Source organism: Culex quinquefasciatus, chromosome 3 (genome assembly GCF_015732765.1).
Source record: "Culex quinquefasciatus strain JHB chromosome 3, VPISU_Cqui_1.0_pri_paternal, whole genome shotgun sequence".
Taxonomy (NCBI): domain Eukaryota; kingdom Metazoa; phylum Arthropoda; class Insecta; order Diptera; family Culicidae; genus Culex; species Culex quinquefasciatus.
In genome coordinates, this window is record NC_051863.1 from 39651583 (window position 1) to 39672732 (window position 21150).

Below are 21150 nucleotides of genomic sequence, written 5' to 3' on the forward strand. Positions count from 1 at the left end.
GCCAGTTGTCGCACTTACATCAATTTTCAAGGAGTGACAAGATAGCACGACAAGATTGAAACTACTTTCATATGTAAAGTGACAAAAATGCGCAAAGTTTTTTTTTCGGATTCCGTTGAATATCTCAGAATTGAAATCGAATTTTGGGGATCTATGAAAGTCAAGAGGTGAGGGATTGTAAGCTGCACAAAATGGCGTTCTTGACTCAATTTGGCCCGAAATGCACGTACGACAAGTCTGCACAACGGCGACGACATGGAAACTAAAAACAAAATAACAAAAAAGTAATTATTTTGTTCTAGGAAATACTATATAATCTTCCTTTTAAACTAAATTCCAAATTAAAACCTCATGGGTAGGATAAGCAGTACCATCAGTGGGTGACATTGGGTCTGGGGGGTAAGTTTGGGTAAAAGTATTTTTTACGGATTTTACCATTTCTCAGCATCTTCTCAATGAAACTAAATTCTGTTAAAATGGTTTTGTATGGGGTAGGGTGCCCAGAAAAAATGACCCTTTGCTCCACAAGAGGAAAACGTTTTATTAAGTTATTTTAAGCATCGGAGCAAATTTTGAGCGTAATTGGTTGAGATTAACCCATTGATACCCGAGTCTTAAGTTGCTGAAAAAAATGTTTTTCACACAAAAATGACTTTTTTAAATCACTAATAACTTTTCAGGTTCGTGTTTTACAGCTTTGGTTTGTTCTATAAATTTGTAGAGCATAAAATTTTCAATGAGAATCTCCCTTTTGGGATTATTTTGAAGGAAGTAGCGCACTCTGCAGACCAAACCGTAAGAAAATAAGGTTTTCCATACATTTTTTTTTTATTTTTTCCATACAAACTTTACCTCCGAGTATTAATGAGTATATTGTTGATGATTGGGGTGCACCGGGTAGCGAAATAGCCCAGTGTCCCGACTAGCCAACCACAAATAACCAATACAGCGAATTCTGAATGTAGTGCTAAATTTATTCGCGCGATTACATGCTTCGATTCATCGTTCTAGATCTGCCTCTCGCTCTCTAAAGCCTAAAACCTACGCCAACCTCTTTCTATTCATCTTCTTATTACTAGTGCACTACTCACACACGCGATGGGCCCATCACTTCTTCTTTGCACAGTCCTCGCTCAGCTCGACGCGCTGCCTGCTCATCGTGCGCGCGTGACGTAACACGCCTTACGGCAACCCTGGCGGGTGGGCTGTTGACCGACGAGCCGTTGCGATGCGCGTGCCTCCTCTCCAATGCGCCGGCGTCTGATCTCCGACGCTTTCCTGCCGCGTCCCCACGCGTGCCTCGCGAACCGAAAGCTCCTCTCCGGACTGCCGGCCTTCCGCACGTCCAACCCCGAGCGCCGAAACTCCAATGACTCAAGTGTCCCAAAAACGCCCTGCAGAAAGACACACATCAGCACGCTACCTCTTGTTGTGGTTTGTTTTTGCTCCAACTTACCCCGATCTGATTTGGGGGCGTTGTTTTGTTTTCTTTCGCGCTCGGCCTGCTCGGCCGCCTCGAAGTCGCTCGTCTGGGAAATGGACATGTGTGAGATTCGTCACCATGCGATCTTCTTTGGTTTCTTACCGGCAGAATCAGGACTTGTTTGCGTCCTCGGTTTGTGCTCGTCTTGCCGGTGCTTTCTTGAGACTGGCTCGCTGTTGAAGAATGTGGCGTTAGAGCAGTATTACGGCGTGCTGTGAGTTCACTTACTCGACGACAGGCTGATCAGGCTGACCGCCCTCCGTGCCTGATTGATCGTACGTCCCGTTCTGTGCGTCCTCAAGCTGTCGGGCCCACTTGTCGTCCTCCCGTTCGTGCCTTGGGGCGCCGAGCCGTTCCTAAATGCGAAATCTCGTTAGTACGGTGTTCGAGTTCAACTTATGGTCTCTTACTCGATTGGCGATCAGTTGCGGTGGATGCGTTCGCTCGTGGTTCGTCCTACTTTGCCGACTTCGTCGCTAGTTGGTGTTTTCCGCGAACTCGTGCTGGATGATCGGCTTGATACCCGCCTTTGGTCTCTTCCTGCCGTGTCCGATCAAGCCGCTCTAGGGAAAGACGAACGTGTTATTACTGCTCGCTTGTCGGTAAGCCCGGATTGTTTACCGCTGACAACACCCTACACCTCCGGTCCTAGTGCCAGCAGTCGGCTCCGGTGCTTGCGGATTTGTTCTGCGGCGGCGTCGACTTGATTTCGGGCCAAGCTGTTTCGCAACCGTTCCGGGATGTGTGCGCGGTCGGTGGTTCTCGATCTCAGTGGACGCCGCCCTCATGCACACGCGTCGCTCGCCGAACTTTGTTGTGCTCACAGCACGGACGTGCACCTTTGCTTGGGACTCGCAGGCAACTAACTCTCGCTGTCGATCGCCCTGCGATCGAGCCGCGTCTTCTCTCCCCCTCTTTCTTCTTATTTCTTTCCGGAAATAGCATCGAAGTAGGCGGTGATGATCGAGCGCAAGATATTTTGCTGCTGGCATCGAGCTTTCAAGCGGGACTGTGGATCTCCTTTTTCGCTAGCGCTGTGCTTCTTTTGCACGCTTATTCTTATTCTACCCATTTGGAACACAAAATTTCAAAATAAAGCTACTTATATCAGAATTCGCAACGCTCATGTAACAATATGTTGGCCAATTTTGCTCATATATGACCCAGAGTCCAAAAATAGCTCAAGGAACAATATTCAGCTTTTGAAGCGAGGTTTTGAGAAGAAAAAAAATCCCATATCCCACCCTAGAATGGGGACATCTTAAAATGACTTGGCTGAAAAAATCTCGTTCCTAGAACTAATCCTGTCAGTTGAGGCCCGATTTTTGCCTAAGATGACTTCTCGAAAAGTAAACTTTTTATTATTTTTGTTGGAATTGCTCGAAAAGTACCCTAATGTTTGAAAATCTCGATTTCAAACATTATAGCATGCCAAAATGATTCCCTGGAACAAGTTCGATAACTTGTTTTTGCCATATTTTTTTTTTGAGCATCATTTTAGTTTTATTTGACCCGAGATTCGGACAATTTTCAAACGATCGGCATTTAAGGTAGAGTTATTTAAATTCCACTGTATTTTGGGAAAATGTTAGTCAAATATCCAAGAATAATTCCAGATTTTTTTAAAAAGGTCTTTTAAACTATTCAGGACCTATTCAAAAACAAAAACTATAGGGTTCTACGTTAAAAGTTTTTTGATGTTTTTTTTTACATTTCAAATGTGCCAAATATTCAATATTGCGCCCTATTGACATTTTAGTCTTGATTCAAAAAAGATTTAAATAATGTTTTCAAACAATCGGAAAATTTCACGAATCTATAATTTCTTAACATTGAAAATCGGACCATTAAATGCCGAGATATCGATATTACAAAATAGGTGAGTTGTTTGTGTAAGACTTAGAAAGCATTAATCTTTGCATGGCAATATTTCAGCAACTTAAAAAGGTCGTATCAACAAAGATCAAAAAAGCAAAACAGAGTATAGAGAATTTTCTTAGCTTTTCAAAAATATTTTTTTCCAAAGTGAACAAACATGAGCATTAGTTTAAAAAATGAATAACTACGACTATTTTCAAAAAAGTTACTTAAAAATGGGTTTAACTTGATAACGGTGCATTTTATCAAAATTTCACTTAAGTACTTTTTGATTGCAAATTCGATTTTACATTAAAAAAATGGAGTTGTAATTTTTTTGCAAAAAATAGTTTGATTTTTTAAAAGTATTGATTAAAAAAATGCATAACTCGGTCAAAGATTTTTTGCCTGTCCTGACAATTTCTTAACAGTTGGAATTTGATGTCCCCTCAAGCATAAAAGATTTTTTTTCAAATCAAGTTCTTGTGACAAAAAGTGAAATTATTAATCACCAAAAAAAAAAATTACCGTGTATCATTTTTTCATTATGGTCCATATCTATACCTACTACTTTTCCGAAGACACCTAATCGATACAAATCATTTTTGTATAGACAGCTGCCAAATTTGTAATGGTTAATTATATGGACAAACTAATGATGCGAAATTGGCTTCTTTGGGCATACCGAAGGCACCAAAAAAGTTTGAGCAGGATCAAAAAATACAACAAAAAAACATAACAAAAGACCAATTTTGTAGAAAATTGACAGAAACAAAAATTTAGCGAAAAAAATCATTTGCGGTACTGCACATTGAAAATTTTCAAAAATTCAAAAGATTTAAAAAAAAACCTGCATAAAAATTGTTCTATATGCAGTGAAATGCATTAAGAACTGATTGCAGTTGATTGCACTTGAATTTTCATTGAAATGTTGAAGTTTTTTGAACATTGTTTTTGTTCCGCTGATTTTTCAGACCTGTTTTGAAGGGGCTTAAAGTTTTGAAAATAATTGTACCTGCCAAAAAGAAATGAAAATAAAGGAAAAAAAATATTAAACAAGAGTGGTATAGTATTGATAAGAACAAAAGTTGCTCAATGTAATCTCCTTATCAGGGAAAATATGTAAATAAAATTGGCAGTAGAGGGTTAATTGTTGGGTTTTTGAAACTGATTTATTTTTTTTAGATTCTCTCTGTATACTCAAAGCTGCTATTTTGCATCATCAGTTTGTCGATATTATTTGCCATACAAATTTGGCAAGTGGTATGTGAAAATGAAAACTTTTAAAGGAATTTTTGATTGATTTTGTGTCTTCGACTAAGTTGAGAACTACACCGTATAGTTGATGCTCAGATGCACAGAAAAACACATAAGTTTTCAATTTAGTTTATCAAGTGTTTTTGGGATAATCCAATACAAATGAGAAAAAGGCAAAAAAGTTTTGACCCAGTTGAGCAATTCTCTAATTTGGTAGCTGTCCATACAAAAATAATATATGAAAATTCAAAAAAAATTTGATCGATTTGGTGTCTTCGGCAAAGTTGTAGGTAAAGATAAGGACTAAACTGAAAAAAATATATGCGGTAAATTTTTTTGGTGATATTTATTTATTTATTCGTCAAACATACGTTGACTACATGATCGTTGCTTGGTTTCTAATTAAAGGGGGGATCATCTATCTTTGATTGTAGAACTGTTTTTTCATGGTGGATTTTGTCATTGTGAAATCAATGATGTTATTATATTTGTTATAAGTTTACATCATTTTATTCATGGGTCCGTGTTTGGCGTAGTCAGTTCTGTAAAAATGCAATGCGAAAGGCTCACGTGCTCTTAATACGCGTGTGGGTTCAAAGAAGTTAAATGTATGTAACAACTCTGGAGAATTAATTCGATTTGTAATAATATTAATTCCAATTTTTGTCATAAAAACTTGATATGCAAAAAATATATATTTTTTTCTGATTTGTTTTAGGTGACATCAAATGCCAACTTTTCAGAAATTTCCAGAATGAGCCAAAAATCTTTGACTGAGTTGAGAATTTTTGAATCAATACTATTTTTTCAAAAATGGAACTAGTGGTCGCCAAAATTTTTAAACTTAATTTTTCATTATAAAATCAAATTTTCAATCAAAACGTCCTCTGTTGAATTTTCTGATAAAGTTTTCATGGTTCATATAGCCATTTTTAGGTATTTTTTAATAGTCGCAGTTATTCGTTTTTAAAATCATTTAAATTTATTTAAAAATAAAATTAAGGGGTGCTAAGAAAATTCTCTATGTTTTACTTTTTTAACTTTGTTGATACGATACTAAGTTGCTGAGATATTGCCATGCAAAGGTTTATCAACAGGAACATTGATGTTTTCCAAGTCTCACCCAAACAACCCACCATTTTCTTATAACGATATCTCAGCAACTAATGGTCTGATATTCAATGTTAAAATATGAAACATTCGTGTAATTTTCCAATAATTTCGAAAACAATATTTTGATTTTTTTAATCAAGACTAACATTTCAAAGGGGCTCTATTCTAAAAAAGGTTCCAATAATCCAATAATAAATTCCAAATTAAGGTTTAATTTTAATGAAAAAGGGAAGCCAGTAGGATATTTCCAATAACTTGATTTGAAACATTGCTCATACATCCAGCATTAAAATTTCACTCAAAACATTCCATTCCATTTTTTTTTTTGCGAAATGTTGATCACAATTCCACTTAAAAAAGCGTACCTGTAGAAATATTTCAAACGTGCTCGTCCAAAAACCAAAATATGAAACAACTTTTCCCTCGTCAGTGTTATTTCAACAAAACCCCCAACTATTGCGCTTATTTGCATTCTGGATTTGCCAGCAACTTCGAAACAGTCAGTAGTTATTCGTACCGCCATAAATATACTCGCACAGTTTCAGCTGTATGGCAAAAAGGGGAAACTCCCGTACTCCCGCTGTAGAGCAGGGAAAATGTACTATAGTACTGTATTGTGTGAAGTACACCACCAGCCAGGTACTTATTTCCATATTTTTAACCATGCTGCGAAATCCATTAAACTTTCAAATGTGCGGCTTCAGAAAAAGTTACGCCCAGGAACACGTGGAAAAGAGTGCTGCACTGCTCTTCAGGCAGTTTGTGGGGAGGGGAGCCCGGCACTAAGGTACCACTATTAAAGGAGTAACTTTGTCCTCACCTTTTGCTGCCACCCTCTCGCACCGGAAGCTGGCGAGTTCTGGATGTGAAGCCGATGAGGAACGGCGACTCCTGGGCAAAGCCTCCTTGGGTTAGAAACGATAAAATAAAGTTTTGCTAGTTTGGTATTCAGAGCTGATTTGTGCGAATAAAAGGCGGAAAGTTTTGTGATTGTATGTATTAATTTGATTACAAATTTCAGGAGAAGATATTTTTTTTTGCAAATTTAAGTCTTTTTAGCTTTAAGTCTGGTAATATAAAACAAGATGACGTAGTTGAAAAAATAAAAGGTAGCCGCCCTAAGCTGTGTTATGAAAGATTTTTTGTTTGCAAGGTTGTTAATGATAACATTTTTAAGGAACAAGAACGCCAACGATAATTCTATCGTTATCGTCATTTTGATAATTCCATCGCTCATAATCTTATCACCGATGATGAAAATGAAAAAAATGAGTAATGATTTTTTTTTTAATTTTTCCGGGCGACATTTTTTATGCATTTTCAAATTATTTCTTTCTTGGAAAATACTAAAATTTTAACAAATTACAGTCCAGACTTGATCATCCTTGATTATACCAAGTTTCGATAATCCGATCGAAGGGAAATCCCTTTGGCCAGTTGCCGCACTTACAGTAATTTCTAGGTTTTTTATTAAGTTTGCACCACAAGATTGGAGTTTCCTTAGTATGGAGGTATTGACAGCTGCACTCAACTCAACTCAATTTGGCTTAAAATGCACGTGTGACAAGATAGGCGTAGCTAAAAGTTTTTTTTATCTTTTTCCGAGAAGAAAAAATGCATAAACTGGATGATTCATTAAACATGTAATTGGAAATGGAATCTTGGCAATATTCAGAATTGTTTTACAGGAAAAATGATTTTACGATTTTCGATACGGCGCTCAAATCCGGGTAAAAACGTTCATGCATATCCAAATTTTGTAACGAATTTCCACAGCTTTCTGGTTGTCTGTCCCACTCATTCATATCCAATTATTAATAGCTCACTTCATTTATGTTCCAATGATCGAGAGTGGGGTTTCCACGAAAAATGTCATTTCAGGTAATTTATGTTTCAGATTATCGACAGTTCATACTGGGTCAAATCCCAGACAAATATTTACTGGAACAATTCAGCATCCAGAAGAGATTTACGCACAACAACGTTGACATTGCCGTGCCGTGAAGGGTCGATTGATATGTTGTGGTTCAGCGGAGATAGCGCGTCAAAATGAAAATATAGGCCAGTCGGCAGAATTTATTGATGTTGACAACATTTCCGGGCTGATTTATCGCCACCGCCAGGAATATTACTAAAACTTTCAGTCGCCATAACTCCAGTTTGCGAGTGTGTGTGTGTGTCACGATCATAAACAAACTCACACACTTGCATACCACACAGTGCTGTTGATGTCGACACTACGATAAAGCCCAGAACACTATACAAGAAGGGGCCTGCTCACCAATGGACCACTCCGATCAGACACATTCCCGTGGCCAGGCCTTCGAACCCTCCTCGTTGGCAATGACCATCGCCGTTGACAGATTGTCACCTTCGTGTTCTCTTAGCGCAAAATGGTGAAGGTTATTCGTTTGACAGGCCATCAATACTACAAAACTTAGTTTCAAACACTGTCGTCAGATTACTTTTCACAAAATGAAAACTTCACCAACCAGATTACGGTTGCGACAAGCGAGCATTACCACCATCGTGGCTGCGCTTAACCGGGGCAGGTCGTCGGAGCTCTGTCATGTTGTACACCTCAAACCACACACCGACCCACGGAACCGAACCGGACTGGCCGTTTGTCATCGTGAACCACCAAGTACTGCACGCGCTGTGCGGAGTTTTGCGCATTGACTGACCGCGAAGTGCGATACCAAACCTACGATAGCGTGGCTGGACGTTTGGTTGGTCAGGTTGTGACGGGGGGTGGGGGCTCTGTCAACGAACTCTCGTTCTAGGTCAACCTAGAGCAGGTTAGGTGGCCAAACAGTGCAGCAGCTGGTTATTGAATTCTAAAACGAAGTATGGTGGAGAAAACAGATTTTAAAATAAGAAAATCTGTGAACATTTACGCAACTTTCCGATAAAATGAAGAAAATCTTATTTGATTGCACTAAGCGCCAACACGATTCAATTCAGTCAACAAGGGAACATCGCGAAACCTAACCACAAAGGGAAATGGGATCTATGAAAGCTGTCGTGACTATTCTAGAGGTGTAAGATTTTGTTGTGTAATTTAAGAATCAAGTGCCCTTCACCAGATAACGTCCAACCCTATCGCAGAACCTGCAATCATCTCTAAATTATCCCATCACTTCTTGTTGGAAATGCGGGTAAAGCAAATTCAGGAAAAAAGCTTCAAATGTAAAAGTCTTAAAATACCAATGTCTAACCAGTCAAAAGTAATGTACAAATACACATAGTTCGTTGAAAAGTATTTTTTACGTCACGTCGTCAGAAATTTACTAAAATAATTTTACAAATTGTTGTGCTGCACTTTTTATAAATGCCTCAACCTAAAAAAAATAGTTTTTTTTAGCTGAAGATTGCTAATTAACCGCTATAAAACCTATCAGTCAAAACCAACATTAAAACCACTAAGTCGTAACAGCCTCCCCAGAACCCCAATAAACCTCTGGTAAAACCCAAAAGGACCTCCGCAAAAGTTTGTCACGGCCTATTTATAATACCTACAAAGGAGCTCAAGGCTTTACAACTGAACTTTAACAACATCCTCAAAGCCTTGATAAAACCTTTGATAAAACCTAGACAGGAGTTGAGGAAAAATGACATTTCATACGTCTTCAATCGTCTCATGCTAAATGGGTTTTATTTTGGCAAAAAATAAGTCTTTGTCTTGCCAAATGATAAAATGGAGATGGTTTGTAAAAATGGCGATGATAAATAAAAGATATTGAAGGTAATCAAAATAATTAGAAAGCATATTTCTCGCAATTGGGGGCTCAAATTCAGCTGCGGTTGAAATTTTACTGATAAATATAGGGGAGATAGAGCCAAAAAAATCAACTCGCTTCATAAAAAAATATTATTCGTAATCATAGTTTTTAATGTTAAAAAATATTTTATTGCAATTCTTTGAAAAAAAATATTATTTTTGAAAATCAATCGCTATATTAATTTTATCAAAAATTCAGTAGAAATGAGTGTTTTCGTAAAATTTAAATCAAATTTATCAGTTCTCTATTTTTTCAACCAAGCTGGCGGTCAATCACATTCAATCAGAACACTCGTATAGCGCCATATTAAAAAAAAAAAAAACGAAGCTATTGGCACTACGCCCCCCGGGGCATGGCCTTCCTCTAACGTGGGATTTCTGCTCCAGCGCCTCTGACGAGACAGGAGAAACCGGGACCGACGTTTTACTTCACCATCCGATAGAAGCTCAGTGGATAAGGCGGGAATCGAACCCGCGTCTCATAGCATCATTGGGATCGGCAGCCGAAGCCGCTACCCCTGCGCCACGAGACCACACGCCACGCGCCATATTTATGCACTGCTAATTGGCCGCGTTAAAAGCTTTTTCAGGAGCTTGTGGTTTTAATAAAGCTTTTTTCATGCATAATGTCACTTGACAGCTAAAACACCCTTGGTTTTAAAGAAGCATGCGATAATTCCGTTTGGCATGACATTGCCATGGGGTTTTCAAGACTCTCTTAAAACTTTCATAAAACCTTTTTGAAAGGTATTTAGCTTTTATTGTCACAAGGTTTTATGTCTGAGGCATAAAACCCTGTTAGAACCTTTTAATTAACTCTTGCTTATTGGTTGCGGTGAATGCTCAAACAAAACTATAAGGCAATCAAGATGCTATCAAATCAAAAAAAATCAAAACCATGCTACCATAAAACTTTAATAAAACTAGACTTTGATAGTTTGAATGCTATCATTGAATCACAAACCAATCACACCTGTACAAATATGTAGCCTCTTTTTCTTTAAGTTGCAACAATCAAAAATGATAAAATTAAAATCAATTTTCATTTTTTACTTTGTTTGTTTGACAACTTTTGCTGGCACATATCCATTTAAAAAGGAAAATATATTTTTCCTAGCGTAACTAAATATTTCAAAACATATTCAACACACACATAAAATTGAGAATATTTTTAAAATTATCCATGAAAATGTTTAAAAATGTGATTAATTATGACACAAAATATCAACAATACTGAAAAACATGATATCAAAAGTAATTTTCTTCATAAGAGCGTTTTATTGAAAATGAAGGCAAATTCATAATTTGTACAGATAATATTTTCATCTTTTTTTAAAATAAACTTTTTTTGAAAATCGGCCTCCGTCATGCACATGGAACCGAATTACTGAGTATTCACCAAAATTTTGAGACTTTTTAGTCAAAGCAGTGTGGAGATAATGTCATGATTCGAATTCCCGGACGCTTCGAAACCCGGAAACCTTATCTTGTTTTATCAATTATTTGGATATAAGTTCGCATTATGAATGTCACAACTGTGTTATTTGATGAATTCTAACATCAACCTTCATTTAAAGTTTGTTCGAATGCTGTAGTTAATGCCAAAACAATTGAATGAAATAAAATTATAAGATCACCAAAAATGCGAAACTTTTTACTGAAATATTTCACCGGAAAGGCAATTCAGAAATTTATGGTTTTGACTTCCTTAAATTCAAGAAATTGTTTTGATGTTATCAACATATTTGAGACATGAAAAATGCCATTGTGCGACCTAAAGAATGCCATTGTGCGATTCATAAGCAAAATCGATTGTCCGGAATTCGAAGCAAAAGTGTCCGGATTTCAGATCAGTTTTTATGAAGAAAAATTGTTAAAAATGAAATATTTTGCATGAATTCTCTTAAAACTATCTGTTTATAGTATATCCTGATGATATTTCTTCACTTTAAACTATATATCCAAATAATAATAACAAAAATTAAATGCTATTACGGCAATTCCCCACGAAAACAGAATGGAAAAAAACAAAAGTGCTCGGATCGGGTTCAAAATGTTTTCTGGGGGTTCCCTGGCCGAAATAATAAAACCCGTATTTTTTTGTTTGGCCATTAGGGTGACCTATGCCGTGTTAGGGTGGTCTGAAAAATGGCAATTTTCGTCGATTTTCGCAAAAAACCACTTTTTTCGAAAAATCATAACTCCTCGCCATTTCAACCGATTTCAATTGTCTTACACGCAAATGAAAGGTGATAAGTTGGCCTTTCAATGAAAAATAGTAAAAAGTTTTGAAAATCTAGCCTAACATATGAAAAGTGCGTATGAAACTTAAAAATGCCGTTTTGACGGTGTCTGGACCAAAGAGCCTATGTCTGGAGCCTAACATACTAAAAATGGGAGGAGTTCATTTCACTAAAACTGCGATAACTTTATAATTTCAGCGATGACCTATACATGTTTGGGTACCAAAATTTTTGTAATTAAAAGACGCAACTTTTGGTACCCAGACATGTATAGGTCATCGCTGAAATTTTAAAGTTATCGCAGTTTTAGTGAAAAAGTTGATTTTTTGCCGATTTCGTCATTTTCCGGTTTTCACGCGTGGCGCGTCGAAAAACACGGATTTTATTTTCAAAAAATCATATCTCGGAATCCTGTTAATGAACTCTTCCCGTTTTTTAGAATGTCATGTAAAAATGTCCGGGGAATCCGATAAAAATATTTCCAGACATAGGCTCTTTGGTCCAGACACCGTCAAAACGGCATTTTAAAGTTTCATACGCACTTTTCATATGTTAGGCTAGATTTTCAAAACTTTTTACTATTTTACATTGAAAGGCCAACTTATCACCTTTCATTTGCGTGTAAGACAGTTGAAATCGGTTGAAATGGCGAGGAGTTATGATTTTTCAAAAAAAGTGGTTTTTTGCGAAAATCGAAGAAAATGGCCATTTTTCAGACTACCCTAACACAGCATAGGTCACCCTAATGGCCAAACAAAAAAATACGGGTCTAATTATTTCGGCCAGGGAACCCCCAGAAAAATTTTGAACCCGATCCGAGCACTTTTGTTTTTTTCCATGCTGTTTTCTTGGGGAATTGCTGATTAAATGTCCAGATTTCATATCATGACGTTGTCATGTTACCCGTTTTTTTAAACTGCTAACTTGAAAATAGCTGTATCCTCAATGATGCAACCATATGTCTTCAAATTTATGTTGGTACCTAATAGTTGAAAATGTGTATTTTAAAGTCCTGGAAACAAATCTCATAAAAATAATTGGTGTGTGCTCATACCAACCCTTGACATTTTTGCCAATTTACATGTATGTAACCACTTAAGAATGATTATTACATAATTTGAAAACAGTACATTTAATACTTGCACATTTTAAATGGTTTTGCAGTAATATTTAGTGAATTGTAACTTTTTTTCTTGGGATTTTAAAAGTATGGTTGTTTATGGTTTTGTTTTAAAATATGTTTATTTAAATATGTTTTTATTTATTCAAAAATATATTTTTTAAACTTTTACTACTTCATCTTCATAAACTTGTGTTAAGCTATTTTGATACATTTTGTTCCAAAACTGTGAAAGTCAGGCTTGAAATGAGTTTTTGCCTTCCTAACCTCAATGAGGAAAGGCTATAAAGTCACTCGAAAATTGAACTTCGTAATTTGACCTCGTAAACCCACCTTCACGTATACATATCGACTCAGAATCTAATTCTGCGCAAATGTATGTGTTTGTGGTGAGATGTAGATCAAAAAACTGTCACTCGATTATTTTGGCTCTGACTGAACCGATTTTGTATGTTTTGGACTCATTCGATTCGTCTTGGGGTCCCATAATTCGCTATTTCAATTTATGTGGTTTAGTAAAGTACTTCAAAAGTTATGCTATAAAAACGATTTTGACCAAAGTTCAGAAGATTGTAAAAAGGGGGGTTTTGGAAAGAAGCTCTTCCTGTTATACAGTTTTAGAAAGGTATTAAAAAACCTTTCCAATACGTCCAAAAGGTTAAAGATCTGACAAAACCATCACACGTTATAAGCACTTGAGTGTTATTTATACACTTTTTTTGGTGAATGAATGTCAGGAAGTAGAATTAAGTAACGTTTTTTATATTTCAATTATTTTGGCCAACCTAACACTACTCAGAACACCCCTCTCCTCTAGCTGCCTCTCTGATTTAATTTTTTCCATTCCTTATTCCAAACCTCCGCAAAGTCTAAATCATCGATTTTCCCCTCTATTGTGCAATCATCAAAAAATAAACAATATTTAATGAAAACTCATCACCGATTCCCACAATCACAGAGTCCCAATAAACGGCCCATAAGGATTTATTTCCATCCCACCCTACATAAACCAGAGCTGATGGGATCCCACAGTTCCAGTGAAAGAATCCGAATCTAGCGTGAATTCCTCCGTCTCCAGCAATAATATTCCATCCATCAACAGCGAGCGAGCCAGAGAGGCGAGAGAGTCCAGAAAGGGCACCAAAGACGCCGTCGCCGCGGTCATCAAAATGGCACGGCGCGCGCCCATTATGGGGGGACCGGAATGCGCCGACGGAACCGGTTCGAGACTGATCCATAAATATTTTCCACCTTCCCTGACCCACCACGGTTTGCTGGCAGTACTGCTGGAATGTTACTATGGATCCTTGGGCTTGGAATGGGCTGACACGGTGGAAAATAGTAGTTGGAAGACTTTTGTAATTTACCAAAATTTTGACCTCATAACAACATTTTACTTTTCATAAATGTGAATTGAATTGCAACCAATTTAAAAAAAATAATAACTTTCAGTTACAAGTTATTATAACTGTGCACATCAACGAGAGAAACAAGCAGAATTTATCGGGGGAAAGGGAGGGGGGTGGGAAGATTTGAGCAATGTTTCAATCACGTGCAGCACTGGCACAAAGAAGAGAGGGAGGGGGGGGTCTCAACCCCACACGTCCGACCGAGAGTCTGTGATAATAAAGATAAGGGATAAACGGGAGGAAAATATTTGAACGTGCGCGGAATACCCACCAGGGCCTAGGGACCATGGGCCAGCAACCTTCTTTGTGGTCGCAGAGCCAGACTTGGACGGGGAAACTCTGCTCTAGAAGAGTCCGGCGACGGATGGAATTGTTGTGTTGGAGTACCGTGGGGTGGAGTGAAGGAGGTTATTTTGGAACAATTTTTAAGGCATTGAAGGTACGTCCTAGGTAACAGATAAAAGAAAAACAAATCTAAATCTAGGGTAATCAAAAAACCTTTCCAACAACTCCAAAAAAAAATTGAAGATCTGGCAACCCTATCTCTAGTTATGGCCACTTAAGTGATATTTGTGAACTTATTTATTGTGGATTTTAAGAAAAACTAAATGAAGTATGTGATCCATAGAATCTCCAATTGTTGATGAGCAGTTTTCTACGAAATCGGCCTATTTCAACAATTTTTATTGTTTTGTATTTTTTGATCTGGCTCAAACTTTGTGGTTCCTTCCCTATGACCAAAGAAGCTATTTTGTGTCAGTGGTTCACCCGTACAAGTCTCCATACAATTTTGGCAGCTGTCCATACAAAAATGGTATGTAAATATTCAATAGCTGAGCAGTTCTCTAGGATTTCGGTCATTCGATTTTTTTTGTATTTTTTAATCCGACTGAAACTTTTTTGGTGCCTTCGGTATGCCCAAAGAAGCCATTTTGCATCATTAGTTTGTCCATTTAATTTTCCATACAAATTTGGCAGCTGTCCATACAAAAATGATGTATGAAAATTCAAAAATCTGTATCTTTTGAAGGAATTTTTTGATCGATTTGGTGTCTTCGGCAAAGTTGTAGGTATGGATACGGACTACACTGGAAAAAAATGATACACGGTAAAAAAAATTTGGTGATTTTTTTATTTAACTTTTTATCAGTAAAATTTGATTTGCAAAAAAACACTATTTTTAATTTTTTTTATTTTTTGATGTGTTTTAGAGGACATAAAATGCCAACTTTTCAGAAATTTCCAGGTTGTGCAAAAAATCATTGACCGAGTTATGAATTTTTTAATCAATACTGATTTTTTTCAAAAAATCGAAATATTGGTCGCAAAATTTTTTCAACTTCATTTTTCGATGTAAAATCAAATTTGCAATCAAAAAGTACTCTAGTAAAATTTTGATAAAGTGCACCGTTTTCAAGTTAAATCCATATTTAGGTGACTTTTTTGAAAATTGTGGCAATTTTTCATTTTTTTAAATTAGTGCACATGTTTGCACACTTTTGGAAAAAATATTTTTGAAAAGCTGAGAAAATTCTCTATATTTTGCTTCTTCGGACTTTGTTGATACGACCTTTAGTTGCTGAGATATTGCAATGCAAAGGTTTAAAAACAGGAAAATTGATGTTTTCTGAGTCTCACCCAAACAGCCCACCAGTTTTTAATGTCGATATCTCAGCAACTAATGGTCCGATTTTCAATGTTAATATATTAAACATTTAATAATATATGCCAAACATTCAATATTACGCCCTTTTAAAATGTGAGTCTTGATTTGAAAATTTTGAAAATAATGTTTTCGAAAAGATCGGAAAATTTCACAAATGTTTCATATATTAACATTGAAAATCGGACCATTAGTTGCTGAGATATCGACATAAGAAAATGGTGGGCTGTTTGAGTGAGACTTAGAAAACACAATTTTCCTGTTTTTAAACCTTTGCATTGCAATATCTCAGCAACTAAAGGTCGTATCAACAAAGTCCGAAGAAGCAAAATATAGAGAATTTTCTCAGCTTTTCAAAAATATTTTTTCCAAAAGTGTGCAAACATGTGCACTAATTTAAAAAAATGAAAAATTGCCACAATTTTCAAAAAAGTCACCTAAATATGGATTTAACTTGAAAACAGTGCACTTTATCAAAATTTTACTAAAGTACTTTTTGATTGCAAATTTGATTTTACATCGAAAAATGAAGTTGAAAAAATTTTGCGACCAATATTTCGATTTTTTGAAAAAAATCAGTATTGTTTCTAAAATTAATAACTCGGTCAATGATTTTTTGCACAACCTGGAAATTTCTGAAAAGTTGGCATTTTATGTCCTCTAAAACATATCAAAAAATAACAAAAATTAAAAATAGTGTTTTTTTGCAAATCAAATTTCACTGATAAAAAGTTAAATAAAAAAATCACCAAATTTTTTTTACCGTGTATCATTTTTTTCCAGTGTAGTCCGTATCCATACCTACAACTTTGCCGAAGACACCAAATCGATCAAAAAATTCCTTCAAAAGATACAGATTTTTGAATTTTCATACATCATTTTTGTATGGCCAGCTGCCAAATTTGTATGGAAAATTAAATGGACAAACTAATGATGCAAAATGGCTTCTTTGGGCATACCGAAGGCACCAAAAAAGTTTCAGTTGGATTAAAAAATACAAAAATTAAAATTGAAGAAAAAAGACCGATTTCGTAGAGAATTGCTCAGCTGTAACTTTTGAGCGATTTTCCAGATCAATTTGGTGTCTTCCGCAAAGTTGCACGTATTGTTGCGGACTATTGAGAAAAAAATAAGTACACGGAAAAAATTAATTGCCGATTATTTTGTTAACTTTTTATCACAAAAACTCAATTTCCCAAAATACATATTTTTTGATATTCGAGAATTTTTGATATGTTTTAGTGGACAAAATATCCGCAACTTCTGAGCCATAGAGAAGTATGTTTTTACCATCTACCACCAAGTTATGAAGTTTTGAAAAAATCTTTGAAACAAATCAAAATTTCAAGCAAAAAAAATTTTTGACTTAATTTATTAATGTAAAATTGAGTTTGCAGCTAAAAAGAACTTAACAGATGTTTTGATAAAGGGCTCTGTAAGCCACCGAAAGTTTGATTTTAGCGAAACATTAGCAGTTTTTTTTTATTTTAAAAAATGACCATGAGTGAGTTTTAATTTTTTTTAATAAAGACTAACATTTCAAAAGGGCCACACATTCAATATTACACCACTTTGAAGTGTTAGTTTTGATTCAAAATAAAAATAAAAATATTGTTGTCGAAAAGACTGGAAAATTTTGCAAATGTTTCATGTTTTAACACTGAACATTGGACCATTAGTTGCTGATGTTAGATATCGACATCAGAAAATGGTGGGTTGTTGGAGTGAGACTTAGACATCTTCAATTTTCCTGTTTCTTTTTCTTTAGGCTGCTCTATCTCAGCAACCCGAGGTCCAATCTTTAATAGCACTTAGATAATTTTTTAGCAAATTTTCTGAAATTTTCGAAAACAAAAATTATAAATGGTCACTCATGGTTACTACTTTTAAAAATCGACAAAACTGCAAATATTTCGCTAAAATCAAACTTTCGGTGGCATTATCTTGAAAACGAAGCACCTTATCATAAAATCTGTGAAGTACTTTTCTGTTGCAAATTAAATTTATCATTATAAAATTAAAACAATTTTTTTTGTAAGAATTTTTTTTTTTTTCAAAAATCGCATTTTTTCCAAAACATCATTACTCGGCGGCAGATTTTTTGACCTTACTTCTATGGCTCAAAAGTTGCGGTTTTTTTGTCCCTTAAAACATATAAAAAAATTACGAAAATAAAAAAATACGGATGTCGGTAAATTGAGATTTTATGAAAAAATTAATAATTAAAAAATCGGCAATTTTTTGCCGTGTACCCATTTTGTCTATATAGTCCACTATAATACCTACCTTGATCAGAAAATTCACTCAAAAGTTACAGCTGTTTGAATATGAAGAAGCCAGTGAAATTTATATTTGATTAAATTACCGTAAACTCGGGTGTTTTTGATAGCCCGGGGTGACTTTAATAGGTTTTTCAAATGCCCGTCAAATTAATATTTAAACATTTTTGAGAATTTTGAGTATGTAAGCATTAAGGGAAAGCTTATTATCGGACATATATGCAAAAATGTGACTGTTACATTGGATGTATCAAAAATAGTGGCCAAATCAAATTTCTATCAATGTCACCCCGGGCTATCAAAGTCACCCCAGTTTACGGTCCTTAAAATTGTATGCTGTGTAGAGCATTTTGTGATAGTCTTTTTTTTCTAAATATTCAAAATCATGCTTAAAATTTGAATATTTGTTTTTTTTTCGGTAAATTGCTCCGTAAGATACATCCGGAAAAAATAAGCACTTTTGTATGAACAGACCACACAGTGAAATTAACTCTATCATCAAAATTGAAACAATTTTGTACGTTTTGATTAAAGTTTATATTTGAAATGTTTGTTAAAAAAACTTTTTGACCAATTTCTGACAAGATTTTGATTATTAATTATCATTCACCTCTCGAAACTAAGTCATATTAATTTTTGAAGGTCAAGGCAGGCCGTTGCAAATATTTTTCAAAGATCATGTCGTTAAAATTTCAATGAAAATAAAAGTCTTATCAACTAAAAATGCAATTTTTTGCATTGATTATCATATTTGACCTGTTTGGGATCATTTCAACATAATTTGATCTTTAAAATAAATCGCATGAAGTTTCCTATGGTAACAAAATTCTACAATACTACTCGTAAAAAAAATAATTGAATTTATCCAAATTTGCAAAACTTTGTATGAATATACGACTCGTGCTGGGAAAATCAAGTTATGCAGCAAGTAAAAAAAAATGCAAAAAAAACGAGGAAAGGCTATAAAATCACTCAAAAAATAAACATCTTTATTTGACCTCGTAGACCCACCTTTACGTATACCTATCGACTCAGAATCAAATTCTGAACAAATGTCTGTGCGTGTGTATGGATGTGAGTCCATGCACCAAAAAATATGCACTCGATAATCTCTGGACTGGCTGAACCGATTTCGACCGTTTTGGTCTCATTCGATTACTTCAAAAGTTATGCCTAAATAAACGATTTTAGCAAAACTTCGGAAGATTGTCAAAAGGGTGGTTTTTGCAAGAAAACCCGTCATGCTATATATTATAAGAAAGGTATTTGAAAGATCTTCCCAACGCGTTAAAAAGATTGTAGATCTGACAACCCCATCAAAAGTTATGAGCACTTAAGTGTTATTCATTTTTTGAAGCCGGATCTCAAATATTTTGATGAAAAAGTTTTCCGGATCTATCATGCGACCCATCGTTGGATAGGTAATCAAAAGACCTTTCCAACAAGCCCAAAAGATTGAAGATCTGTCAACCCTATCAAAAGTTATAAGTACCTTAGTGTTTTTGATACACTTTTGTGAGGCCGGATCTCAGATATTTTGATAAAAAAATAAGTGTTATTTATACACTTTTTCATTACACTTTCTGTAGTGTCTTCACTTTATGAATGTGAGGAAGGCACCAACCACCTAAAGGTGGATTAAATAACGTTTTTAACCAAGGATCGCGAGACAACTTTACTGATGTACATTTTACTTTCAAATAAAATAAAAAAAAAAAAAAAACATTCAAAATGCAGCTCCACTTGCAAATTATTCACCTACTTTCCAATTATCTTAAACAAAAACTCCCCCAAGCATCGATTTTCAAAGCTTGAAATTCACAGACAGGGCCTTTCTAAGAATTTTCCTCCAGAACCTACCCCAGGCCACGGTTCCGTGCGCCGACCATCTGTTCCGCAACCCTACCTTAACCTGACTTGCTGACAGTCTGCGGCCCGATGACGACGATGGTCCAACGTTGTTGCGCGTTTGCCGGTGGAATTTCAATGGGATTTTGGGGCTGGTCGATGGGCTTGACTTCCGAGGGAGAGTTGCTGTTGTCGGCCAGAACATTGTTATTGGTAACAAGATCTGATATATTTATCTACGGCGTAACAAAGCCCATAAATAGCCAGATTTAATTTTGTGGAATCGAGGTTTAACCAATTTGTGGGGGGCGGAAAAGATGACGACCTTATTGGATGCTGGCTGACGTGATGTTTGCTTTGTAATAAGTTTGTGATAATTCACTAGTGAGGAATGAAGCTCACCAGTATTCCTTGTGGTATTTAGGACATCAAGTTTTTATCAATGTTAAAATCATAATAAGAATTAATGTTTTGTCTAGTTTTTCCAAAAACTCTTGGTGAAATTAAAATCAAATGGATAAGATTTTGAAAATTAAATCCGAAACACACACCAATAATCCAAATGTTTATGCCTACCGTAAATATTCTCGCCCAATTAGCTTCAACAGCTCTATTCCAGCGAGCATTCCTTCTGCATCGATAGCCTCAACAACGAAACAAATTCCGATCGGCATCACAATTCCAAATTCCAACAGATAACGAGCAGCGAAAATTTCGTCGCCGTCGTCGTCCTCCCCCTTAACGAGCCAACTTAAGCAACTGCTAGAATGCTCTTCTTTATATATATTTTTTTCTGTTTCCCCTCGTGCTCCCAATCGATTTAATGTCAACTGTCAGCATGGCTTTCAAATGTCGCTTCCAAAGAAGAAGAAGAAGAAATAAAAAAAAAATCCCTTCCCAAATTGCGCGCCTTTTGAGCGTTCCAGTTCCGTCCTGGCCGGCCATCCGGTTCAGGGAAGGGACCAGGTTTCTTGGTTTCTTTTTTTGTGCCGCCAAGGCGACACACAAGTGGCGACAAATTTTGGTCTGAAGATCGACGCTTGGCGGTGGTTTATTAGTAAAGTGTTTTTCAAAAAAGATAAAATTTAAAAAAAACT

General features: G+C 35.9%; 2 protein-coding genes across 3 annotated transcripts in view; both read right to left on the reverse strand.

The window, feature by feature from the left end:
* The window catches only part of LOC6045696 (connectin), a 315732-nt gene that overhangs the window by 249263 nt on the left and 45319 nt on the right, over positions 1-21150 (reverse strand). The window lies entirely within an intron of this gene.
* On the reverse strand, positions 1846-3122 carry LOC119768773. Its single transcript, XM_038259858.1, has 2 exons — positions 2105-3122; positions 1846-2046 (listed from the first exon to the last, which is right to left on the reverse strand). Exons 1-2 carry the CDS (start codon positions 2473-2475, stop codon positions 2037-2039), a joined length of 381 nt encoding a protein of 126 aa, XP_038115786.1. The 5' UTR covers positions 2476-3122; the 3' UTR covers positions 1846-2036.